Raw genomic sequence first — 24,849 nt, 5'->3', positions numbered from 1 at the left:
CCTCTTTTTGAACCACATAAATCTAAATGTGTGAAAATATAGCATATAGAAACAAGTAGGACAATAAAATGCGTGTACGTAAAGATCGTTTTTCATCTGTCCATCAATTTATCAAAGTAAACAATTAATGAACATTAATTAACTTCTAGAGTTATATGTACATGTACAATGCATTCATTCATCGGATAGTAAGCAGTAAGGTTAATGGAAATGACATGAAAGAAGCATCGATATTCTTTCTATTTCTTGTTCAACAAGCTTGTTAATCAGGTACGCTAGACATAAAAAGTAAAAGGCTTATTCATCTCCTTGCTGCACAACAGTAATAAAGACTTAAACTAGTTTTTATTTCAACATAATTTACACACGATTATGCGTCTCTGTTGTCACTTTTTATAGCTTATTTTTGTCAATTATAGTTAATATTACTTTGCATGAAGTTTTGCATAATAACGGCATTAAATATTCCTGGTTTTGATTAATTGCTTATTTGCTACATAAGTGTAATGTACTTAATATATCAGAATGCATTTCTTTAAAGTAGTGAAGGAATAAAAAGGTTATGCTGATTTAGACTGCATATGAAGGTCTGAGCAATTGTTCTGATTAATGACAAGTCTATGTTTTTAAATGACAGTGTTGCAATCCAATTTGATTCTGTACAGATTAATTGCTGTCGTAAATCAAAATATCATGTGGTCGTATCATAAAAAATTAAATGTAGAGATTCAATATTCCCCAGATACAATATAATATGAGGCATTTTTGATTCTTATCAATAAATGAATACTAGTATATTTATTTGTCAATCATTAGCCTGTAATTAATTCAGGAGTTACACTAAGGAATCGAATAGCAGAATGCCTTTATCAAATGATTAGTATCAAAACTTCACTGTATTTTTGCGACCAATGATCATTTTTGATAAAAAATACTTATAACCTCTGATTAATCTCCATTAAATGTTTTTCTCAATCGAACCTTGAAAACGATGATATCAAACTCATGCAATGAAATGAAAACAAATTGGAACACAATATTGAACATAATGATCGATGTTTGTGACCACACACTTACGAATGTAATAACCCCTTACTTCAGAACAACAGTACGCACAACCTGGAGTAGAGTCGAATACTAAATTCAAACTATATTCATGAAATGATGTATTGTTTGATATTTGTTTTACTGGCAGACGATATTAGAAAGGAAGCAGACGATAATGCAGAAATTTTCATTATTTTTCTATCCATCGTATAGAAACATCCTAGACATTCATATTTTGTAGTATAGGTAATGTCAGTGCATTTATCAAGAAATAGAATTAATCAAAACATAAATGTTTATCATGAAAGAAACATCGGTAAATATAAATATACAAGCAAGTTGGATTGCGGTGTATTTTTTGGTATGTAATGATAAATTGGCCCTCAATACAAAAAAGTAGAGAATTCAGTCCAACGGGAACGAAGTTCTAAAGCCCACGTTCTTCAATGTTATAACATAAAGTGAAACTGGTTTAAGATTGTACGAAATTCAAATTTCTATAGTAATGATGTGATTTAGTATAGCGCGATTGACTAATTCTACTTTAATATTAATTACTAATTTCTTAATTTCTGTTGAAATTAGAATATACTACTGTGATACATATAATCGTGAAATATGATGGATTTCTTTTCCTCTTAATTTGTGACAATAAGAATAAGGATATTTGGATAAAATTTAGATGGAGGCATGCTGATGATATGAAGTGTATGTCAAAAACAACAATAACAACAAAGAAAGAAAGAAAATAAGAGAGAAAAAAACATAAGAAAAGTCCCCAATAACTACTACTGTCCGAGGCCTTTAATCACGCCAGAAGTGGAGCCCCCAGAACGCCACTACAAACGTCAGAAATACTTATCATCACTGTGAATTTGTTCGACTTTTATAGCTTTTCGATAATGCATGGGAAAAGAAAGAGTTATATATATATGGCAAACCGTTTTTACAAAAATCTTTTGAAATGAATAATACATGAATTCTTAAAAGAGATGAGAGATATTTGTTTTCAACCAAGAGATATCTTACATTTCTTGTTTAAAAAGAGGTATCTTAAAGCAGTCGAAAACTAAGACAATCACTTTTTTCCCTCAGATACATTCGTTTGTACTTTGACAGCTGGTATATCTTCCATTATTAAAATATCTCTTTTTTCATGAGATAGATTCCTTTTTTCGGTTTATTTAAGAAATTATTTTTATTTTTCATGAGGGCACGAATTACGACTCTTAACGTCGGATAACTTCACGAAGCGCTTCATGAAAAGTACGCAGGCGTGATGCGGTGCAGTTCACACCCTCATCATTTTTAGGCTTTTATGTAAATTACATTTTATTTTCATTCCTGTTGGAATTCCCAGCCGTTAAAATAGTCGTACTATATTTATCAAGATTCATACGCACATTGTTCACATTCATGAGGAAGTGGGTAAAGATTTTGAAGGTAAAAACATTTCCATTGTGAACTGTTAATATAAGGAAATAATCTTCCTCTTTCCAACGAAAAGAAAACGTTTCTTCGTCGTACATGATGGCCGAAAACGAAGAGGAAAAAAAGACAGTAGAAGTAAAAGGACTATACAGCACAGATTCTTCACGTGATACACGTGCCTTGTAGTTTGCATCATAAATATAGATAAATTTCATTTCTTATATTGATTTTCTTACCTTTACTTATAGCAATATTACTTTTTTAAAAAAGATCTGTCACTTTTGTAAAAAAAGAGATACATCTTTGATAATATCTTAAAGAGGTGATTCTTTTAAGTATACACTATTTGAATATCAAACAGCTTCCTTTGCTTTGGTAAACGGGAGATGAGAGTCGCAAACATTGCAGAAAAATACATAAATGAAGTGGGTTAGGCAATTTTTTCTGCAATGCGACCCTCATCTCCCGCTTAAAAAAACAAAGAAAGACATTTTACTATTTATATTTCTGTAGTTTTCAAAAATACAAATACTTTTAGTACTTAAAATAGAGGTAAAATTGAACCGTGAGTTATTTAAACGTAACAGCCGAAAAATTACCTGAAATGGACTTATTTGGTGATCATTTCCATATCATTGAATATTTATTGATGTGGCGATTTTGGTTGACTGAATAATTCGTTTGATGTCGGCATTGATCAAATAAAACCTTATTATGGGGGCTTCATGTTGTTTATTGATATGTCATGAATTTGAAAACAAAATAATGTTTTATTATTTAAACTCAATGTTTCAAAATATTGAAATGATAAGAAGTGAATCGTATAATTCTTATCTATGCGCATCGATGAAAAAGTTTTCCGTCCAATTATCCCTATGATACCTGCATCAAGTAAAGAATTATAAGATCTATTTCTTAAATATTAACGATGGCAAAGGGAAATAGTCCAAGAGGAACAAACTCAAAACTCATAAAATAAACCACCGGATGCAGGATTTCCGAAAGGGGAGGGGGGGGGGGGGGGAGGGTTCCACATGTGAAAGTCAAGTATTAGCCAAAATACTCTGTCATTTTGGGTGCCAAATCTGGATATGACAGTAATGCCTTGTGTGGTGAAAAAAGGGGACAACCCTCTAAATCCACCACTGGTTATTTATCATTCTAAATTCAAAGAAAGGTGAAAATAAACCAGAAACCAACCTTTTCAACGATGCCGCATTTCAGAAAGACCGCCCCTCTTTAAGAGAGATCATCCTTTTGCTGCGAGATCTTCTTGTTTCGTATTAACGAGATTAAATATAAATGATCTAAGATATGTGATGTACATGTATGTACTTGCTTTCCACTTTTAAAGTAAAGCATATAATATATCTAACTTGCAAGGGAAAAGATATCACGGAGTTTGACTTACATACAAGGAATAAAAGTCTAGTTGATTGTTTGTGTTGTGAGAGTAAGTATTAAATTTGTAATATGTTGGTTATGTTGTATAGGATAGTGCTTATATCGAGAAGTGAAATACATTAAACAACATAGGTTTACTGATAACATTACATAAAGGTAAATATTATAAAATAGTAAAACGACTTGCCATAGTTATTCATCAGTCATTCATAATTCACGTCAGGTCCTGTGACACGGACTTATTATAAATATCTTTCCTACCCTCAGGGACATAGTTCTGTTTATAGATTTACACAGACTGTACAAGTCTACAAACTCACTAATAGCAGCATAGTTCTGTTTATACATTTACACAGACTATACAAGTCTATAAACTCACTAATAGCAGCATTGTTCTGTTTATACATTTACACAGACTGTACAAGTCTATAAACTCACTAATAGCAGCATTGTTCTGTTTATACATTTACACAGACTATACAAGTCTATAAACTCACTAATAGCAGCATAGTTCTGTTTATACATGTACACAGACAAGTCTACAAACTCACTAATAGCAGCATTGTTCTGTTTATACATTTACACAGACTGTACAAGTCTACAAACTCACTAATAGCAGCATTGTTCTGTTTATACATTTACACAGACTGTACAAGTCTATAAACTCACTAATAGCAGCATAGTTCTGTTTATACATGTACACAGACAAGTCTACGAACTCACTAATAGCAGCATTGTTCTGTTTATACAGTTACATAGACTGTACAAGCCTATAAACTCACTCATAGCAGCATAGTTCTGTTTATACATGTACACAGACAAGTCTACGAACTCACTAATAGCAGCATTGTTCTGTTTATACATTTACACAGACTGTACAAGTCTATAAACTCACTAATAGCAGCATAGTTCTGTTTATACATGTACACAGACAAGTCTACGAACTCACTAATAGCAGCATTGTTCTGTTTATACAGTTACATAGACTGTACAAGCCTATAAACTCACTCATAGCAGCATAGTTCTGTTTATACATTTACACAGACTGTACAAGTCTACAAACTCACTCATAGCAGCATAGTTCTGTTTATACATTTACACAGACTGTACAAGTCTACAAACTCACTCATAGCAGCATAGTTCTGTTTATACATTTACACAGACTGTACAAGCCTATAAACTCACTAATAGCAGAATTCATGAAGATATCTTTCTGCATACATTTACATATACTATACATTTATATATATATATAAGTATACATACTCACTAACCGAAGCATTGGGGGGACATTGTTCTAAATGGACCGACGCAGACTATACAAGTCTATTTATCCGATAAAACACCTTTCAGGGTCACGGTTCTACAAGTACGGTAACTTCCAGTCTAAAAAGAGTCTCAATTTTTGAAATCTGTCTTCAACGGGGTTAATCTCAAAGACATCGACAATGAAGAATTCTTGTAAAAAAAAAACCCACAGAAAACCTTCAATTCATCGAACATGAAAGTCGCCTGTGTGTAAATGAAGTGCATGCTTACACCGTGAATGACAAATGTTTCTGCGCAGTTTCTTTGTCTTAAGCTTTCAGTGAAGGATATAACTGAGAGAAGGATTTAATAGTGTGTAAGATTTATACTCTCATATATTAAGACTCAGATTTTTTTTTTTTTACAGAAATGGGTGTATTTTACTTTTCTCTGTCAACACGATTGATAAATTGGACTCGAACATACTGACCTAAACTAATTTTGGACCCGGCCCAAAGCCATTGACCTATACAAATTTTAAAAACAGTTCCTCTCGAAATACGGGCTCAGAAGATTTAGATACGACTTCAGTACTTGAACGTCTTTGTGTCTTGGAGCCAAGTGGTCGCGCCACACGTGGTCGTACGTCTAACAAATATAGCAGGAAGAAAGTCAGTTAGTGGATGTATTAGTTAAGACAAGGAAACAGCCGGGGTTTAAGAGGACATTTAGGTCGCAACAAGACGGATGAGTAATCATCGATTACCTGTACAAAACGCACCTGTTATTCGTTAGTACAAAAATGTATACTATTGGTCATTAAATTTCTGTCTATGACTTTCAAAAGAATTCGTTTAAAGGAAGAACGATGAATACAATAGACTTAATGACATCTATTCGGATCATTCTCATCATCAACATTCGGCAACCATAACAAAATTACGAAAACAAGAACATTAAACTAGCAACAATTCAGTCAAACTTGGAATGTTTTACTAAATTCGTTATTATTTTTTTCAATATATTTCATATATGGATTGGGAAAATTGTGTCACGGCTCTTTCTTTTCAGAACCATGTTTCTATACTAACTAACTAAACCCATCACTTGATTTCTTTATTTTCAGAGTGCTGTTAGTAGAATTCAGTGCAGGACAGAGGGTGCAGAGTGTTTCTCTCTTTCCATTTGTAGACCGTAACATGCCTTTAAGGAGGGGAGCACGGAGAACACTGGTTGACAACGTGTCCCTCAATTTCAACGGAAGACAACGAAATCGCTTTCCTCGAATCACTAACACTATAACTCTAGGTAAACATACGAACTTAGCTTTACATATGTAATATACAGTCTCGATTCCTACAAAATGTCCTAATAATTTCCTCAATGAAAGTCCCGTGGGGATCGGGGTTAGAATACATGTAGGTCCTCAGTACCCCTTGCTTGTCGTAAGAGGCGACTAAATGGGGTGGTCCTTCGGATAAGACCGCAAAAACCGAGGCCCCGTGTCACAGCAGCTGTGGCACGATAAAGATCCCTCCCTGCTTAAAGGCCGTAAGCGCCAAGCATAGGCCTAAATTTTGCAGCCCTTCACCGGTATTGGTGACGTCTCCATATGAGTGAAACATTCTCGAGCAAATAATATATTCAATAAATCAATCCTCAATGAAATATGCCTCTTATAAGCATAACATTACATGTAATTGGAAGACGCAATATCTGCCTAATTGGTCTAATTCGTGTCTTTCTTATCAGATCCCTGGTATCCCTTTTCGTCTAGACAGTACGCTATTCGTGAGGTGAAAAGACTCGAACGTATCATACAAGAAGCGAGGAAGAACAGACCTGTTTACGATTTCGACGGACCATTGCAAAACTTTCTTCCTCTACCAATCGGAGAAAGATTTAAACCATCACCTTTTAGAGACCCCAGAGCCAACAGACCCCAACTTCCCGTCGGACCACTGTCACCGGAAATCAGATACGCAGGAGATTTAATCCGTGCTAAGGCAGCTGCAGGTTACTACGGGGATAAACCCCTCTTTGATTTTTAGTGTAGATACTTAATTCAGACTTTTCTACATTTTGCAATCCATTTGTTGCATAATTTGTTTTTATATTTAATGTTGTTGCAGTAAATATTCTGATTTACATATATATTTTGTCGTCTTGTGCTTTTGGTACCTGTTGAATGCAGGTGTGTGATTCTAACTGGAAACAATTTCTCTATCATCTGTCTTTTACTTATCACCTTTCAGGGCGTATGCGTATAAGTAAACAAATACATGTAAATAAATAGATAAATGATTAATTAATAAACAACTGATGATGGATAGATGTGATGATAACATGAATGTTGTATTATTCAGCAAGTGCTGGGTTTTCTTCTTCTTTGGCAGTTCGTTCAAAGTACAGAGAAATACAGAACTATAATTTTATTTTATGGGATTATATGGACAAAATTCCGTTCATTCACATTCGCATGTTGTAACTTTATTTTCCATATTCAACAATTTTGAGATAGAAACTCGTATGAGAAAAAACTCTGGCATTCCGTGGCTCAGTTTTTGTTACTGAATGATCATTGAAATGTCTAATGAAATAAAATTGGTGTATCCTCATATGCATTGCACAATGACAGGGAAATCCATATTTCTCCCTAGGAGTGTTAAATTTTCAAAATGACCACAGATGGGCTTCATGAAGACTCTTCGAATACTCTTGTTTTTATTTTTTTTTTGCAGTACCCCCCCCCCCCGAAATGGTTTGAGAAAAACGTTGTATTATAGTCTCCAGAAAGCAAAAGCAAACAAGAGGCCCACAGGCCTTATCGGTCACCTGAGTACCAGCGAAAAATGAACACTACTCCCAAGGGCTATGAAGTCTAGCAAAAATATCCTGTTCTGAATATTTAAGCTAGATTGTAATGTTCAGCAACAGTATAAAACAAGATGTGTTCTTAAAACTTCAATGTCCTCAAAAGTGCATACACTGATGAAAAGCTTTACATAATATAAAAGGTGTACTAACATTAAAACATTAAAAGATATGACTAATTTGGACCCATCCTAGAGTAAAAAACCTGGGTTGTGAAATACACCATTTTTTGTATACATGTATTCCCTGCTATTCCTGACTATGCATTTAGATTCTATACAGTATCAGCAAACTTACACATAAATACTATACACTAAGTTTGGCCCACCCTAATACCAAAACCCCTACACCTAGGATCATCAAATTTACAATTTGGCAAAGGACTACCTGCTCTATCTAAATATCCATATAGTGTCAATTTAGTATTAATAGCACTAAAGAAGAAGTTATCTAAGTCTTTTACATATAAACACTGTATAACAAGTTTGGCCCGCCCTGAAATCAGAGCCCCTACCCCGGGGATAATGAAATTTACAATTTTGGTAGAGGCATCCCTGCTCTACATCACTATGCATTTAGTTTTTCTTACACGTGTGCGGTTATAGAGAAGAAGATTTTTGAAATTAGGTCAATTTTGGGCAGTTTTTGCCAGGGCCTTACGGGTGCAGAAATCCTGAAATTTACAATTTATGCCCCCTTGTTCCAAAGATGCTTCATACCAAATTTGAAAAGAACTGGAATGATAGTTATCAAGAAGTTCAAAATTTCTACTGTTCATATATTCAATAACTGATTATTTTGGCCCCACCCTAATACCAAACCCCTACCCTTGGGATCATAAAATTTACAATTTTGGTAAAGGACTATCTCTTTCTAAATATCTATTTAGTTTCAATTTAGTATCAATAGCACTAAAGAAGAAGTTATTTTAAGTGTTTTACACATATGCACTACATAATAAGTTTGGCCCCGCCCTGGGGTCAGAACCCCTACCCCGGAATCATGAAACTTACAATTTTGTTAGAAGCTTCCTTGCACATCATTACTATACACTCACTTTCTCTGCTAGATGCCCAGGAGTAAAGAAGAAGATTTTAAAGAAATACATGTGAATTTTACAGTTTTTACCCCAAACTTACGGCCTCTTGGGGGGGGGGGGGGTGTCATGAAATTTACAATTTCCGGTCGCCTTCACCTACAGATGCTACATACCAAATTTGGTCAAGATTGGGCCAGTAGTTTCTGGGAAGAAGTTGTTAACGGACGCAGACCAATTGCAATAGGTCACCTAAGTTTACATTTAAAATTATACAATAAAGATTGGTGGATGTTCTGAAATATGAATGTGTTCAGTTTCCCACATTTTTTTTCTTCTAACGTGCTAGTGGAATACATCTCCCCCCCCCCCCCCAAATTAAATTTATCACATCTATTATCATTCATTGCGAACGAACGTCATTAAAATCATTTGCCAATTAATAGATAGCTCAAACCCTACACAGAGTTAAGTACAAAGTAGAAAACGGGTTTTTTTCCCCAAAGAATCATTGAAAGTGTGCCATACACATGGCATCCTTGGTGATTAAATTCAAAGCAAGAGTGGGGGATCTAACAATTTAGTGACACGTCTGAATGGTGGTCTTCTCCTTAGGATAAACGCTCTTTGTGAGAATTGTCTGGAGGTGTTTTCGTCCTTTAATAAAATGACCAGATAATAAACTCTAAGTAGTGAAAGAACACGTACAGTGTTGAAATTTTTTACAAGAAATGGACCAATCATAATTAAGATATTTACATTTACTGATATAGAGTTTAAGACAAACCCTTTACTTTTTCCTGATTAACGTAGCTAGACGCATCTGTAACGTCATAATTAGAACCTCTATACCTGTAACATACGTGGAGTTTATGTCATTTTTACGATGGGAAAACGTAGAAAACAGGGATTGGTCAATTAATGGATCACGTGGTAATTCTAGCATACACACGTTCTGAGAATCACCACGTACACTCCAATTGCTTGATTTCCTTCATCTACCCTAATCAAGAAATCCTATACTTTACCATGGTAGACATTACCCTGTTCTCATTCATTGCATCCAATATTTTACCCGATTTTAACACATCTTATAGTAGCTGCAATAATACAAGGTGAAGATAACGAACAGTGATCAATCTCATAACTCCTATAAGCAATATAAAATAGATAGTTGGGCAAACACGGACCCCTGGACACACCACTCTCCGTTTTTATTTATTCTGACGTTTTCGGGAGAGGGCTATAATGCTATAGGATTAATTGATTGCATATTGTTTAATGTCCCTCTCGAGGATATTTCACTCATATGGAGATGTTACCTTTGCCGGTGAAGGGCTGCAAAATTTAGGCCTATGCTCGGCGTTTACAGCCTTTGAGCAAGGAGGGTCACACACTTGCTGTGACACGGGGCCTCGGTATTTGCGGTCTCATCCGAAGGACCTTATCTTCGTAATGGTGCAAAATATTTTCATAAATAACCAGTACATGTAATACGCTCCGATGTTTACACTAAAAAGAGTACCAGGTTTGCACTTTGGCGAGTCTAATAAAGGTGCTTTTTATTAAATATCATGTACAGCATGCAACATTCTTCGGCTGCTCCGGACCGGTCGCGGTAGCTCAGTGGTAGAGCGTTCCCTACGTAACCGGGAGGTCGTGAGTTCGAGTCATGATCGTGCCATGGCGAGCAAACCCAAGACTTTAGAATAGGTAGTGATTGTTTCTTCACCAAACTCAAGACATTTAGAAAAACACGGGTCTTTAGGATATGACCTTAAAACAGAGGTCACGGCAGGCGTTGGCACGTTAAAGAACCCTCACTGCTACGGCCCTGAGCGCTAAGCATGGGTCTATGGTACTTCACCTACAGCTGATGACGTCTCAATACCAGTGAAAAATTCTTGAGGGAACTTAAGAAACAATCAACCTTCTGCTCCGCCATGCTTGTTATCGCAAGGTGGATCTACTGAAAAACCTAAATATTGATAGTTAGCGCGAAAATGTATTTTACTTGAGCCATTCCGACAAAGAAAATAAAATCAAATCTTGGCAGTAAAATGTAAGCTATGCTGTTCGTTTTTTAACTTGAATACCGAAGAAATCGCTTTCTCCGAATTCACCCACTGATGTAAACACTACCTTATGAAAGGTGAAGATAACGAACAGTGATCACTCTCATAAATCCCACAAGCAATACAAAATAGATAGTTGCGCAAACACGGACCCCTGTACACACCAGAGGTGGGATCACGTTCCTAGGAGGACTGGTCACACCCGCCGTAAGCCCTATATCTTGATCATGCAGGTAAACGGAGTTATCCGTAGTCAAAATCAGTGTGCCAAGAACGGTCTAACACGCCAGACAGCATTTGACCCAATGATATATGGTCATATGCAAATAACTTGACAACCGGAAGTGCCATCAAAGATGACGCACAATATGAATCGAGAAGTTGCAATATATCGATATATTAAAAAAAAGGGAGGGGGTAGAACAGAGTCTCACAAACCGTAAATTGCAGGTTTTAAATTTATATATTGACTGAGAAACATATAATATCATTTTTATTTGCGTATAGAAAGCCACCAAGTGTTTAAAATGATTGAAAATGTTGCGGGTTTGAATCACTCCCGCATCTTCACCATCACGGAGTTGTAGCCCTCTCCCAAAAAGAAAAGTTGAAGTTAATCCAAAGTAACCTCATGTGATTTAATCTGTCTGAAACCCAAGAACCAGTGTTACAAGAAATGTTATCATGTGATTTAATCTGTCTGAAACCCAAGAACCAGTGTTACAAGAAATGTTATCTAGTGATTTAATCTGTCTGAAACCCAAGAACCAGTGTTACAAGAAATGTTATCTAGTGATTTAATCTGTCTGAAACCCAAGAACCAGTGTTACAAGAAATATTATCATGTGATTTAATCTGTCTGAAACCCAAGAACCAGTGTTACAAGAAATATTATCTAGTGATTTAATCTGTCTGAAACCCAAGAACCAGTGTTACAAGAAATATTATCTAGTGATTTAATCTGTCTGAAACCCAAGAACCAGTGTTACAAGAAATATTATCATGTGATTTAATCTGTCTGAAACCCAAGAACCAGTGTTACAAGATTTGTTATCTAGTGATTTAATCTGTCTGAAACCCAAGAACCAGTGTTACAAGAAATGTTATCTAGTGATTTAATCTGCCTGAAACCCAAGAACCAGTGTTACAAGAAATATTATCTAGTGATTTAATCTGTCTGAAACCCAAGAACCAGTGTTACAAGAAATATTATCTAGTGATTTAATCTGTCTGAAACCCAAGAACCAGTGTTACAAGAAATATTATCATGTGATTTAATCTGTCTGAAACCCAAGAACCAGTGTTACAAGAAATATTATCTAGTGATTTAATCTGTCTGAAACCCAAGAACCAGTGTTACAAGAAATATTATCATGTGATTTAATCTGTCTGAAACCCAAGAACCAGTGTTACAAGATTTGTTATCTAGTGATTTAATCTGTCTGAAACCCAAGAACCAGTGTTACAAGAAATGTTATCATGTGATTTAATCTGTCTGAAACCCAAAAACCAGTGTTACAAGAAATGTTATCATGTGATTTAATCTGTCTGAAACCCAAGAACCAGTGTTACAAGAAATGTTATCATGTGATTTAATCTGTCTGAAACCCAAGAACCAGTGTTACAAGAAATGTTATCTAGTGATTTAATCTGTCTGAAACCCAAGAACCAGTGTTACAAGAAATGTTATCTAGTACCTCAAACAGTAGCGAACTTTGACAAATAATTTTGTCCAAAAGTGTTCTTTTCAATTTCTTTGAATGAAATTTTGAAGTCCATATAAAGTTCATTAGGATGTACGAATGAATCAATTGTAAACAAAAAAAATGAACGACGCAAATGGACTTTGTTTGTTGTAAGTACAGGGTCGTACTTCACGATTATTTGGCGTAGAGATACATCATTTTATAATTTATAAGGCTCTCAAACTGATCGTATAACACAGACAAACCCTCAAAAGGATTTCATTCGTCAATCTCCCGAGTTTCCTTAAGAACTCAATGAAGTCATGGAGTATTTTAAAAATGTCAGGAGTTAATTTATTTTCATGACAGATTACACACGTAGAACTTCCATCACATCCATCAACCTGGCTCTGATATAACTATACGAGCATTTGCTTTGAAAAAATAAAATTTTAGAAGAAAAATGAGGAATAGCACCCTCCTCTGCCTTGTGTAAGTATATTTTTTGGTAATTTTGAAAAATTTTCTTAACTTATCAAAATTAGTCTGAAATAGCTATCATGGGTTTGTACAATTTTTTCGGAATTTCAGAAAAAGTGACGAACAGTTTAAAAAGTCGTTTGATGCGATAACGGATATACACGCACCAATATATTTTGACGAAGTCGAAAGCCAGAATATTGTTCTGTTTTGTAATACATGTACATAAATGGGAAACATTTTATGCATTATCACGATTAATGCCAAATTTTTATTGCGCCAAAACCCTGTGGTTTTAATGGAATAACTTAAAACGTTTCATACGATATATAGTTTCTTCAATTTTACTTTACATGTGGTATCAGGCGCTCGCGCGTCAATCGTGGTCAAAGTTTTGCAGTAGAATTTTGTTATGCTACTCAGATGAGCTTGATTTTCTTAACCCTTTTATAGCTTTATCGCTTGTTTTTAACGGAAGTAAATTAAAAGTTCGAGGAATGTTTCAAGTACCAAGCTCCCCCCCCCTTTATTTTTTCTTCTTCTAATGATACTTTGTGTCTTTTGGCTGTTATGTTTAATGAAGATATATATTTTGCCTACCAGTAAATTGTTTATGTTTATTAAATAAATCAAAATTAGGTGCGTGGATACAACTCGCATGGTTTCCACTTTTATTTGCTACATGAATAAGCAATATTGAGTCTCTCCCCAATGTCTTATATCAATCAGCCGCCATACTGTTATCAATTGTTATATAGAAAATTCATACACTAATTGTTATACAATGCTTTTGTCAATATATTTACCTTAACACTCGCCTGGACTCACTTAAAGCCAGAGCCCCCTCCCCCATTTTTTTTTTTTTTTTGCTCCTTCAACACAATATTCTTCAAATGCTATAGTATCGAATTGAAACCGTGCATGTAAGACCCTAACTGGTACTTAGCATATTCGGAAGGAGTGATAAAATTTCAGATAAACTGGCTAATGTGTACACTATATGAAAATGGATTTAAATTATACAAATTCTATGGTCGTTATAACGATCTATTTTGCCAATACAACCTATCATTGGGTCAAATGCTGTCTGACGTGTTTCATACTGATTGCTAGGCCTTTCTTTGCACACTGAGTTTGACTACGGATAACTCCATTTACCTTATCAAGATATAGGGGTCACGGCGGGTGTGACCGGTCGACGGGGGATGGTTACTCCTCCTGGGCACCTGATCCCACCTATGGTATATCCAGGGGTCTGTGTTAGCCCAATTCTCTATTTTGTATTGCTTGTAGGAGTTATGAGATTGATCTCCGTTAGTTATCTTCGCCTTCCGTTGAGGTAAAGTTCGTTAGAATAAATCCATGTTAAACCACATAGGACCTTGGAGCATGGATCTTAGCCCCCCCCCCCCCCCCCCCCCCGCCCTATTATTTCTGATCTGGGATTAACACATTTATTTTCTTTTTACTTATGTTTTGTAAATATACATTAAAGATTATCGAAAATGTTATTTTCGTCTGTTGCGTAATAGAAAAAATCTCGCTTTTAAGTGATTATATTTTTTCTTACCATCGCTGAATGGGATTTTTACTAATAGTAACAGAGACGAAAAATTACATTTTTGAATGATCTTTGATGTATACTTACAAATCATAAGTACAAAAAAGTGTGTAGATCCCAGATAAAAAAAAAGTTGGAAGGGGGTGTTGTATGATCATTAAACTACTCCTATAGGGCCTAGTTCGACCATCAACTATAGTAACTAAAGCTGAACCATAGTACGATCAAACTCTCTATGGTCGAAACCGGAAGAGGTGTTACTGCGCATGTCTGGTCTACTAAACAGCAATCTATGCTTACAAAATGGTTAAACTTTAGTAACCAGACATGCGCACTGAAGGTTCGGAAACAAGCTAAGCATGCGCAATCAAGTTTCGGAAGTAACGCAAATGAAAGGAGTGATAGTAAAACGGTGTTAAAACGCCTTTCAAATTATAAAACTAGCGTAATAACTCGATCCAAAAGGCGTAATAACGCAAAACAAAAGGTGTCACAACACGAATGAATAAGCGTTATTGCGCCTTTGAAAGGCATTATAATGCGAACTGAAAAGGCGTAATATCGCAACAACAAAATGCAGGTAAGATAGGAAACCCCGCTATCGCTTTCCGCCCTCAATATGGGGCTGTAGGCGTACCACTTGGGTGGTATGAGATGCCAATTTCATGCTTTCTAAAAACTAAAAATAAATACTTTTTGACAGTACCTTATCAATGAATCAAACTATTGAATAAAAGCGATTTTGATTACGCCGTTTTAAAACAAATCGCAACATTCAAAACCGATTTCATTAAGCCGTTTGGTTGAGAAGTGAGAAGATATCGTCAAAAACTACCAGGGGTATTTATTTTGAGCATACAATTGACATCTTATCGGCGACTTACAACTAATATCACTCAAAAGTCGTACAATAACCAGGGCGACATTGATTTAGTCGTACAATAACCAGGGCGACATTGATTTTATTGTCTTAATCTTGGACGATAAGCTACAAGTCATCGTGTTAATTTTATTACAACCAAGACGAGACAAACATATATATCATTCAGTGCAAAAAGATGGAGACTTATTGATTTTTAAAACAATTTTTAATTGTTGGAATTAACGACATATCGACTTAATATCGACATGTTGATTTCTAGTGAACAAGACCAGGCACCGTTTCCGTATTATATACTTTTCATTACGCCTCCGTCTCGTGTTATAACACCTTCTGAATCAGCGTTAATACGCCTTTCTTTCGCGTTCATACGCCTTTGATTTGTATTATTTCGCCTTTCTTTCGCGTTCATACGCCTTTCTTTCGCAATATAACGCATTTGGTATGCATTATTACGCCTTTTAAATCAGCGTTATTAACCCTTCACTTCGCGAATCCGGGTTAGAATAGGTCCTCAGTACCCATTGCTTGTCGTAAGAGGCGACTGAATGGGGCGGTCCTTCGGATGAGACCGCAAAAAACCGAGGCACTTTGTCACAGCAGGTGTGGCATGATAGAGATCCCTCTCTGCTCAAAGGCCGTAAGCACCCAGCATAGGCCTATTTTGCAGCCCTTCACCGGCAATGGTGACGTCTTCGTAGGAGTGAAAACTTCTCGTCGGGACGTTAAACAATATACAAGCAACCTTTCATTTGCATTCTTACGCCTTTAGATTTTTTTTTTTTTTTAAATTTTTGCTTTTGAATTGATCGTAATCGGCTTTCGTAAATACACTGTCACATTGCTTTATGACTTCATAATCTCATAAGAAGATTTTATAGTGAAAAGAACTCACAGAATTTCAGACAAACTTTTAGAAATGCATTTTTGCAATGTACATGTACGTAATCAGTTCGTACTGGAGTTCTTGATTTCAGGATAAAGGAAAGACACCAAATTTACGTTGCCAGTGTCGATGAATTTCAGAAAAAGAAAGCTTTGAATTTTTTATAGATCTGATAAACATTGATGCATATTATGTAAATTTTTGCCTAAATGCGTAAAACCGGAATTATGTATGCATGTAGTACATAAGCCTGAGTGCTTTTTTTTTTTTTGGTTACGCGTAATACACACACATGATGGGCGGATCCATTACCATTTGGAAAGACAATGATGGATCTGAATGATTCGATGTGTTGGAAATTTTTTTAGAGCGAAAGTTTGAGACGCCTAGAATACCGTAAAAATAACTTTTATATAAACAATAACGTTGTGTTTGTAAATTTGAAAAATAATCTTTTTTATGCTTTCGGTAAGTGATGCAGGTCCTTAAATTGCACTAGTATATATGTCGTACAAGATGCCGAAGCGCCTTTTTCTGATATTTAAGTTTTAGATTTTAAGAATCATAATTATGTTTTGGGGATTCACGTCATATCTTTATATCGTGTTAGAAATTAAATGAATGAAACAAGTTTTATTAAAAAAAAAAGCCTTATTCGCAAATATCACACTATTTCTTGATCCCCGTTTTGTTCAATACTTAAAAAGGTATTGACGTAACCTCGATTTTCTGTAAGGATATGATAAAACATGAGAAGCCATGCTTCAAACTTTACTCTTTGTAAATACAAAAACTTTTGATTTTTATTTGTAAAACTACTGTTAATACACAAGGAAATCACAAAAATACGATGATTTTAAAACTTCGTTTTTGTGCTCTCATTTATTCTTTCAACAATGTTACAAATGCTTTGAGTCCTATGTCTCATGTATGTAGCCATTGTGAACATTAAATAACTCAGGTTCCAGCTTTATCTATATATATTTATTAATCATATGTACGAGAGAGAAAAAAACCTTGTAAAATGCAATCATACCTCTATAAACGTAAATAGACACAAACATTGACAAAACATAGACATTTCATATTTACTGTAATCCAAACATCAATAACTATTTCTTACCGGGACACCCTGGATAAATGAAAATCTTTCGTCTTGCGTTGTGAAGGGCTTGGCTGAGAGTGCTTGGGCAGAAATCGTGTGGCGGGAGAAATGCTACTAGTCACATGTCTGTCATTTGATTGGTCAGTATCTTCTCATTCATAGTTACACACACACATTTACATTGGTTACATGTATTTTAGAATAATCCCAGAATCACCGTGGTCGCTCTGAACCAATGACTCACTGATTCTAATGGTGGACAAATCTTCATGTATCACAATAGCGACGCCTCTGCAGTCATTCGTTACAGAAAGGACGCGCGGGTATACTAAGGAGAAGGCTAATCTCAGCTGAAATTCGGCTCGGCTGAATATTTGGATTGAGGCCTTCACCGAATCTCGAAGCAGTCCTTCATAATTCGTGTCTGGAAATTTACTTTCAGCTTCGGCCGGTTCTAGCAATTAATGTGCATTTAGGTGACACTGCTGTTCGCTTCTGATACGTTATTTTACTGTTAAATTAACTCGCTCTCTCTAACTATCAATTTTGCATTGCTTACCGTCTAGGTATGAAAATCTCAAAATGAAAGTCATCATTTGAACGGAAGTCATCATTTGAACGGAAAAAGTGGTAGTTTTAATTATGGAATTTACATACCTAGACAAGTAATACAACATTAATAGTGATACATAGTTGTTTTAATAGTCAACTAACTTATTTAAAGCGAACAACAGTGTCACCTAATTGCACTTTAATTGCTAGAACCGATCGGAGCTTAAAGTAAATTTCCAGATATGAATCATGAGTGACTACTCCGAGATTCGGTGAAGGTATTCAGGTGACAGGGAATAGTTTTTTTTGGTTCTGAAATATGTGGGTAGGGGGTATACATCAAAGTCAGATTAGGACAGACTAATGAAAAATCATATTTCCCTTCTTTGTCAATACTTGTATTTTATATTGTTGTAGTTAATAAATTATTACCCTAGATTACATGTAATCTATACATGCTGGTGCACAAAACATGCTTTGAGCAGGTGCCCCTTTCTTGTTTCAATTTTCTCTCATTTGAGCTATTCCGCACTATCCCACACCATCACAGTACCAAGCGAGGGGATTTAGACACTACATGTATGTACAATCAAGAACCCTGTCTGCCCTTCTTAAAAACCAACCTTTCATATGGGGTCATCCACCGTAACTCTCAGCTACAGACGTTTTGCTAGACCATGCATGTTTTCACTGGAGTTTCTTCAGCAACGTGTCTTAGGTTCGCATTTTGCACCCATCTATATGCTAGGAATCATGGTGACACCTACATGTAGTATATCAACATTTTTATTAAGCACTCAGCTACATTTGGCATGCACCCTAGAACAATTCTATACATTTTTACACATGTAATATCACTTTAAATATGGGCCGGGGTATTTCCGTTTTTAAAGAAAGTTGACCGGGCCTATAGTGCAGTGCGAAACTGTCCCCTGCTACCTCAGCCGAGCTGAATCTCAACCGAGAGTAGGGAGAAGGTGTTTACGGTTTTGAGAACTTGTATCCAATACTGTTGTTAATGCTATATTAAAATTGAATATGTTGAAATCACTGGTCAGCTTGCATGCACCTGTTGCATTGTTGATCAAAGTAGATGACCTGTTGGTTATTGTGACGTACCATATTTTGACAGTCGTCGAATTCAGGAGTTACTGGTCTAGAACGAATCGCGCTGTTTCAGAGCGAATCACTGGTTCAAAGAGATCGCGGGGAAGTTCAGCAATACCAAGCTGGCATCGAAACACAGTAGTTTTAAACGTTAAAATTTCTCTCTTTCACCAGACAGGATATCATATCGATATAGATCCTTTGTCTGCGTTTTGTCGTTGAAATGAATAGGAGGACTTTGACAAATGGATTCGATTTTGACAAATCGAATATGTCGAAAACTGAAGTCATACTTCCACCACAAATGATTATCGGTAATTTGATTCTAACCAAATTGTTTGTAAAATGTCAAATGTTCTAATAAAAAATCTCACAATATTTTTCAGGGTTCGATTTTATAAATGACGAGGCATGAAAAAAATTTGAAGCTTGCAGCTTTGTTTTTCACTTTCATGCAAATGAACGGTTGTTTTAGCATTAAAATTTTCATGAAACTGTACAAATCTTTTGGCAAAGAAAATGTACAACTATAATTTCAATCACTCGGCCTTTTCTGTCAAGTCGAGAAAAAACCTCGGATGTAATACCTCACTATAGATTATTGTAACTACTTTGAGTCACGGCAATAAAATTGAAGTCTGTCGCAGTTTACACGTTTTGTCTCCGACCGCAATGAAACATATACTGATTTACTGGTACCAAAAGCTATCATTAAAATAATTGTTAAAAATGTTAATTAAATAAACACTATGTCTTCATATCAATTTGACAGTCTTATAAAACATGCGTGACATCTTTGTTGATTGGTGTTTTGTTTGTTTTGCGTTCCGTCGACAATATTTCACTCAAATTGAAGTACCACAATGACCTATGCTAAGCGCTCAGGCCCGTAGCAGTGAGGGTTCTTTAACGTGACCTCTGTTTTTAAGGTCATATCCGAAAGACCCGCGATTCTCAATTATAAATATTGAAGAAGCAATCACTGCCTATATCTACCGTCTTAGGTTTGATGCGGCCATGGCGTGAACGGGGCTCAAACTCAAGATCTTCCGGTTACGAAGCGAACGCTCTACCATGGAGCTAACACAACTGGCGGTTTACATATGGTACCATTTATATATGTGTGCACATTCATGTGATTGTTTTCTGGTGTATATGTTATTTATTTGTATATGTGTGTGCCTTGTATTTCCATTTCACACTTGACCTTGTTGTAGGGAGAGGGCTTAAATAGGCTATGCCTGCTGCCCGATTCCATACACTTTGTGAATAAAATATAGTTTAAATAAAATGGTACCAGGCTAGTTGTATTCGGTGCGTCCGCGCGTCACATTTTTTTTTATGAAAACTTATCGATTATTTTTAATCGTATTTCGCCAGATGTGGCACGTGGTGGGGTCACACTAGCCTAGTTCGCTCATCAACCATAGCAGATGTCCAGTTCGCGTTATTACGCCTTTCATTCGCGTATTATTTTTTTCGAGGTATAACACCTTTGTTATGTATTATTACGCCTTTTAAATCCACATTATTACGCCTTTGTTTTGCATCATAACGTCTTTTGATTTGCATTATTACGCCTTTGTTTTGCATCATAACGTCTTTTGATTTGCATTATTACGCCTTTGTTTTGCATCATAACGTCTTTTGATTTGCATTATTACGCCTTTGTTTCGCGTTATAACGCCTTTGTTTCGCGTTATTATGTCTTTAATGTGCGTTATTATGTCTTTGCTGCATTATCACGCCTTTGTTTTGCCTTATCACGCCTTTGTTTTGCATTATCACGCCTTTGTTTTGCAATATACATATATGTAACGCCTTTATTTTGCGTTATTACGCCACTTACGTTGTATTAATTGTATTTTTTAAAGAACGATAACTCTGGCACTCCATATCTTTCCCCAACACGATGTATGTTTCATGTCTCGAAGCTGTTCTGTTTGTTGAAGAGATTTTGTTGTAAGAATATAAATTGCATGTTCAAAATAACATTGACTTTCATTTGAAATGCACAAAATACTAGTTTTGTCAATAAATTTTCTTTCAAAGAACGTTGTAAATGTACCTGAATTTTCAACTTTGTAACAAAATAAGATTGTACAACAGTTTGATACTGGAAATAACCCGGGTAAAGTACGTTAGATGCATGTACATGGTAGATGATTTTAAGCATTGCAGGAGAAGTCCGAAATGCTTTAAAAATATCAAGTTGAGCGTGTTCATTCTTTTTTGTTTTCTTTTGTTTGCCAGTGATTGATAAGATACTAGTAGTACATTTTAAATATTGTTCAAATGGAAATTCAGTTATAAATCATCTATCTAGTGAAAGTTCGACGACGAGAATACTTGACTTACTTTGTAAGTCATCCTTCCTCCAAACTGAAGAGCACTTCCCCGAGATGAACACGATCTATTTAATTGTTTTAAAAACCCCAGATGGCCTCATCAGAAAAGGGAAAATTTGTTTATACTTTCCTTCTCCTTTTGTCTACATATCTCTTGTTTTGACGTTTCTCCACCGAAGAAACGATTCCGCTGTATTTAGCTTAGAGAGGGCACTCACTTATCCGATTTATCTGCATACCTGTACTAGAAAAGTCGGAGCTTTTATTTTCAGTAGTGATATCGTCACTGGTTGCCCTGGCCTTTCCTCCTTTTCATACCACAATTAACTGTGACAATCTTTCTATGATTTTTAATATATTTTTTTTTCATCATTTCAATTATTTTGAGGTTTCGACAAAATTTTTGGATTTGATCAATAATTTTAAAAATAAGGTACATTACACCATGAAAATAATATAGTCATTTAAGATGTTAAATAAGTTGTTGATCTTGTGCAGTAGAATTATTCATCATGGACGGAACGATTATAGAATGAAGCTGTAAGCAGTATGTTATACACAGTAATATAAAAAATATTTGTTCCTGTACATGTATATGCAGTATTCTGTATTTTCCAACCTCCTCTCTGTAATGCATGACTGTACATTTATGAGAATAAAGCATTGATTGATTGATGGTTTAATGATAAGCTAGAAACATCTCAAAGTTATAAACAATGAGAGTAAAACACGCTGTAGCGAACACTATACTCAATGTGTTCACACAACAGGGATTCGCTGTAAGCGTGAATTCATTATACATGTAAGCTTGTTTACTCAACGATGTTCAATTACAGGGTCCATGTTGACCGTTGTCTGATTACTTCCAAACACATCTAGTGTACTATTGTATATACATTTCTTATTGATATCCGCTACAGTGTGTTTATATCCGATATTGTTTTGTTTTTGTTTATGATATCAAACATTCAAAGACTTTCTCTATTTTATATATTCTATGTGAAAATGAAGCGTTCGTTCTATTTTTAAGGTTGGTGTTAGCAGAATGTGCCGTCGGACTGAGAATAAGATACAGATATCCCTCACGGGGCCTCTCCTCTGGACCTAGACGAACCTTGAGGGGTTGGCGGTCAAGTAGTTGGTATGATGACGTCATCTACAATGGACGGAGACGGCCGCAGAGCTTGACCTCCAGAATTTGGTCTAATGACAGAGTCCCTTATCAGAGATCGTGGTATTACCCAGGTCAGACTTTGTATATATAAATCAGTGTAGTACATGAATTAATGTGAGTTGGGTTAAAATTGATGATTTTCTTTATAGAATAAACAAAAACAAAAATCACGTGTTAAGTTCAGAAACTGGTGCTCCACTTACGAATTAATGAGTCTGTTTATTTATTTAGGCCTAATTTCAGAAATGCAGATGAAATAGAAATTTTAAAAAAAAAAGAAGATCTAAATATATATAAGTGGTGTGCCAGTTTGGTAGAAAATCAGATTTTTTATGGCGAAAAAGTTTGCGCATTTTGATTTTTTAAATAGTAATTTGTTATGATTCCTAGCTAAACGGAACCGTTTCCGTGAAGATGAAACTACATGGATTTCAATGATTATTATCTGTTTAATTTACTTTTTAATCTGGTTAAGTTTTTCAAATGACAATATTCGTTTAGATAACATTCATTCATCATGGCGATCTAAAGGCACAGGAACACGTGACCGATCCACCATACACAGGAAGTATGGATCCTTCGGGGACTACTTACCACTTCCGGTTGGAGAGAAATTCAAATCTTCGCCACTGAAAGATCGTCGAGCCACGAAGCAACCGCTCCCCTCTGGACATCTTGCACCGGAGATAGAGCGCTGGGGGAATGAAGTCAAAGCAAAGGTCCGCTCTGGATATTATGGTTCAAAACCGATATTCGATCAAATCTAATTTATGTTTGTAACCTTTCATTTCACCCTCTTTCTAACTGAGCTGCACGATATGTATTATATTCTTAAGGTTTATGTAATTGCTCTTTCCTGCACGTTTTAACTTGACAATGTAATTATGTACCGTTTAGCGTTTTTCCCGCGGGGTGTTAAATTGGACGTATTTTAGCGGTTAGATAGCTTTTTCACTCGCCAAGTATGCACCCAATTGTGCAACCATTTGTTAGAGAGGTAATTCTTCCTTGTCCGCCAAAATTTATTCCACTAAAATTATTAGCATACTTTTGAGCCAACAAATCGCCAAATGTTTGACCCGCGGAAAAAAAAAAACCCACGCTATACAGTACCTACGAAAGCCCATTGACCTCATTTTCGTACCTGAAAAAACTATCGCGTTAGAACGCGTAACTTTCGCGAATTAATGCGAAAATTTCGCATTATAATGCCAAACTTTCGCGAATTAAAGCGAGACTTTTAGGTTATAAAGCGTAGATTTTGCTTATAAACACGGATTTATGGATTGAATGCGCTCAATATTACAAATGTAGCTTGAAATGATTTGTTCATTATAATGAATAAAAATAGCGATAGACTTGTCCATGCAGATGTACTTTGTAATTTTGTATATGCACATCTCTTGATATAATTTGCCTGCTTCAAGAAGATCATCTTATTGACGTTTGATTCTGTTGTACATATATTGTGTTATATACATGTATTAATTGTCACATAGGAAAGGTCTTTCTAGCCAATAAAATATGTTAAAACCATACCAAAAGCATATCAAATGACAAAATTATAAAACATTTAGTTACAAAGGTTACTGTAAGAATTCTATGGTTTATTCCAAAAGATAACAGCCCAGGGACATAACCTTTGAAAAGTTTGGATTCATATTTTATTGGAAGAACTTAGGTCACCTAGTGCTTTCTAGAGACATTCTAAGGATTTTCAGGATATCAAATGAATCAAACGAAAATGTAGACTAAGCATAGTTTACTTTTAAATAACATAACACAAATTCAAAGATTTAGTGGTTGATAGTTCTTTGAAATTCTGTGACTTTAAGGCTTGATTTCAATGGAGGAAATTTTATACCGCTTGTCTTTCACTAATTTGGAGATGTCATCATTGCCGGTGAAGGGCTGCAAAATTTAGGCCTATGCTTGGTGCTTATGGCCTTTGGGCAG

At 35.5% G+C, this 24,849-nt stretch overlaps 3 protein-coding genes across 5 annotated transcripts in view; all 3 read left to right on the top strand.

Annotated features, from left to right (window-relative positions):
* LOC125679246 (uncharacterized) overlaps positions 1 to 7,286 on the top strand; it is an 8,208-nt gene extending 922 nt beyond the window's left edge. Inside the window, exons 2-3 of the mRNA XM_048918314.2 lie at positions 6,257 to 6,438; positions 6,883 to 7,286. Of these exons, the coding sequence (XP_048774271.1) occupies positions 6,257 to 6,438; positions 6,883 to 7,181 (481 nt within the window). The 3' untranslated portion in view covers positions 7,182 to 7,286. The remainder of the gene's footprint in view (positions 1 to 6,256; positions 6,439 to 6,882) is intronic.
* Positions 1 to 24,849, top strand: part of LOC130054058 (uncharacterized) — a 1,204,346-nt gene that overhangs the window by 377,009 nt on the left and 802,488 nt on the right. The window lies entirely within an intron of this gene.
* On the top strand, positions 13,083 to 24,431 carry LOC125679249 (uncharacterized). Of its 3 annotated transcripts, none has more exons than XM_048918338.2 (3): positions 13,083 to 13,292; positions 22,750 to 22,964; positions 23,395 to 24,431. In XM_048918338.2, the coding sequence occupies exons 1-3, from the start codon at positions 13,264 to 13,266 to the stop codon at positions 23,658 to 23,660; spliced, it is 510 nt and encodes a 169-aa protein (XP_048774295.1). In that variant the 5' UTR covers positions 13,083 to 13,263; the 3' UTR covers positions 23,661 to 24,431. The 3 variants fall into 3 exon arrangements, with proteins under 3 accessions (XP_048774295.1, XP_048774285.2, XP_056018484.1); XM_048918328.2 differs by lacking the exon at positions 13,083 to 13,292 and adding an exon at positions 20,376 to 20,477; XM_056162509.1 differs by lacking the exon at positions 13,083 to 13,292 and adding an exon at positions 22,446 to 22,521.

The sequence above is a fragment of the Ostrea edulis genome, chromosome 1 (genome assembly GCF_947568905.1).
Source record: "Ostrea edulis chromosome 1, xbOstEdul1.1, whole genome shotgun sequence".
Classification (NCBI taxonomy): domain Eukaryota; kingdom Metazoa; phylum Mollusca; class Bivalvia; order Ostreida; family Ostreidae; genus Ostrea; species Ostrea edulis.
The sequence above is the reverse complement of the archived record's forward strand: the minus strand, read 5'-3'. Positions and strand labels throughout refer to the sequence as shown.

What these genes read in the sequence shown, in the direction of transcription:
- LOC125679249 (XM_048918328.2), top strand. Translation starts at nt 20,446, where the DNA reads ATGGAGCTAACACAACTGGCGGTTTACATATG. An exon ending in CAACTGGCGGTTTACATATG is followed by an intron (nt 20,478 to 22,749) that starts GTACCATTTATA and finishes TCTATTTTTAAG; the next exon opens with GTTGGTGTTAGCAGAATGTG. An exon ending in GAGATCGTGGTATTACCCAG is followed by an intron (nt 22,965 to 23,394) that starts GTCAGACTTTGT and finishes ATATTCGTTTAG; the next exon opens with ATAACATTCATTCATCATGG.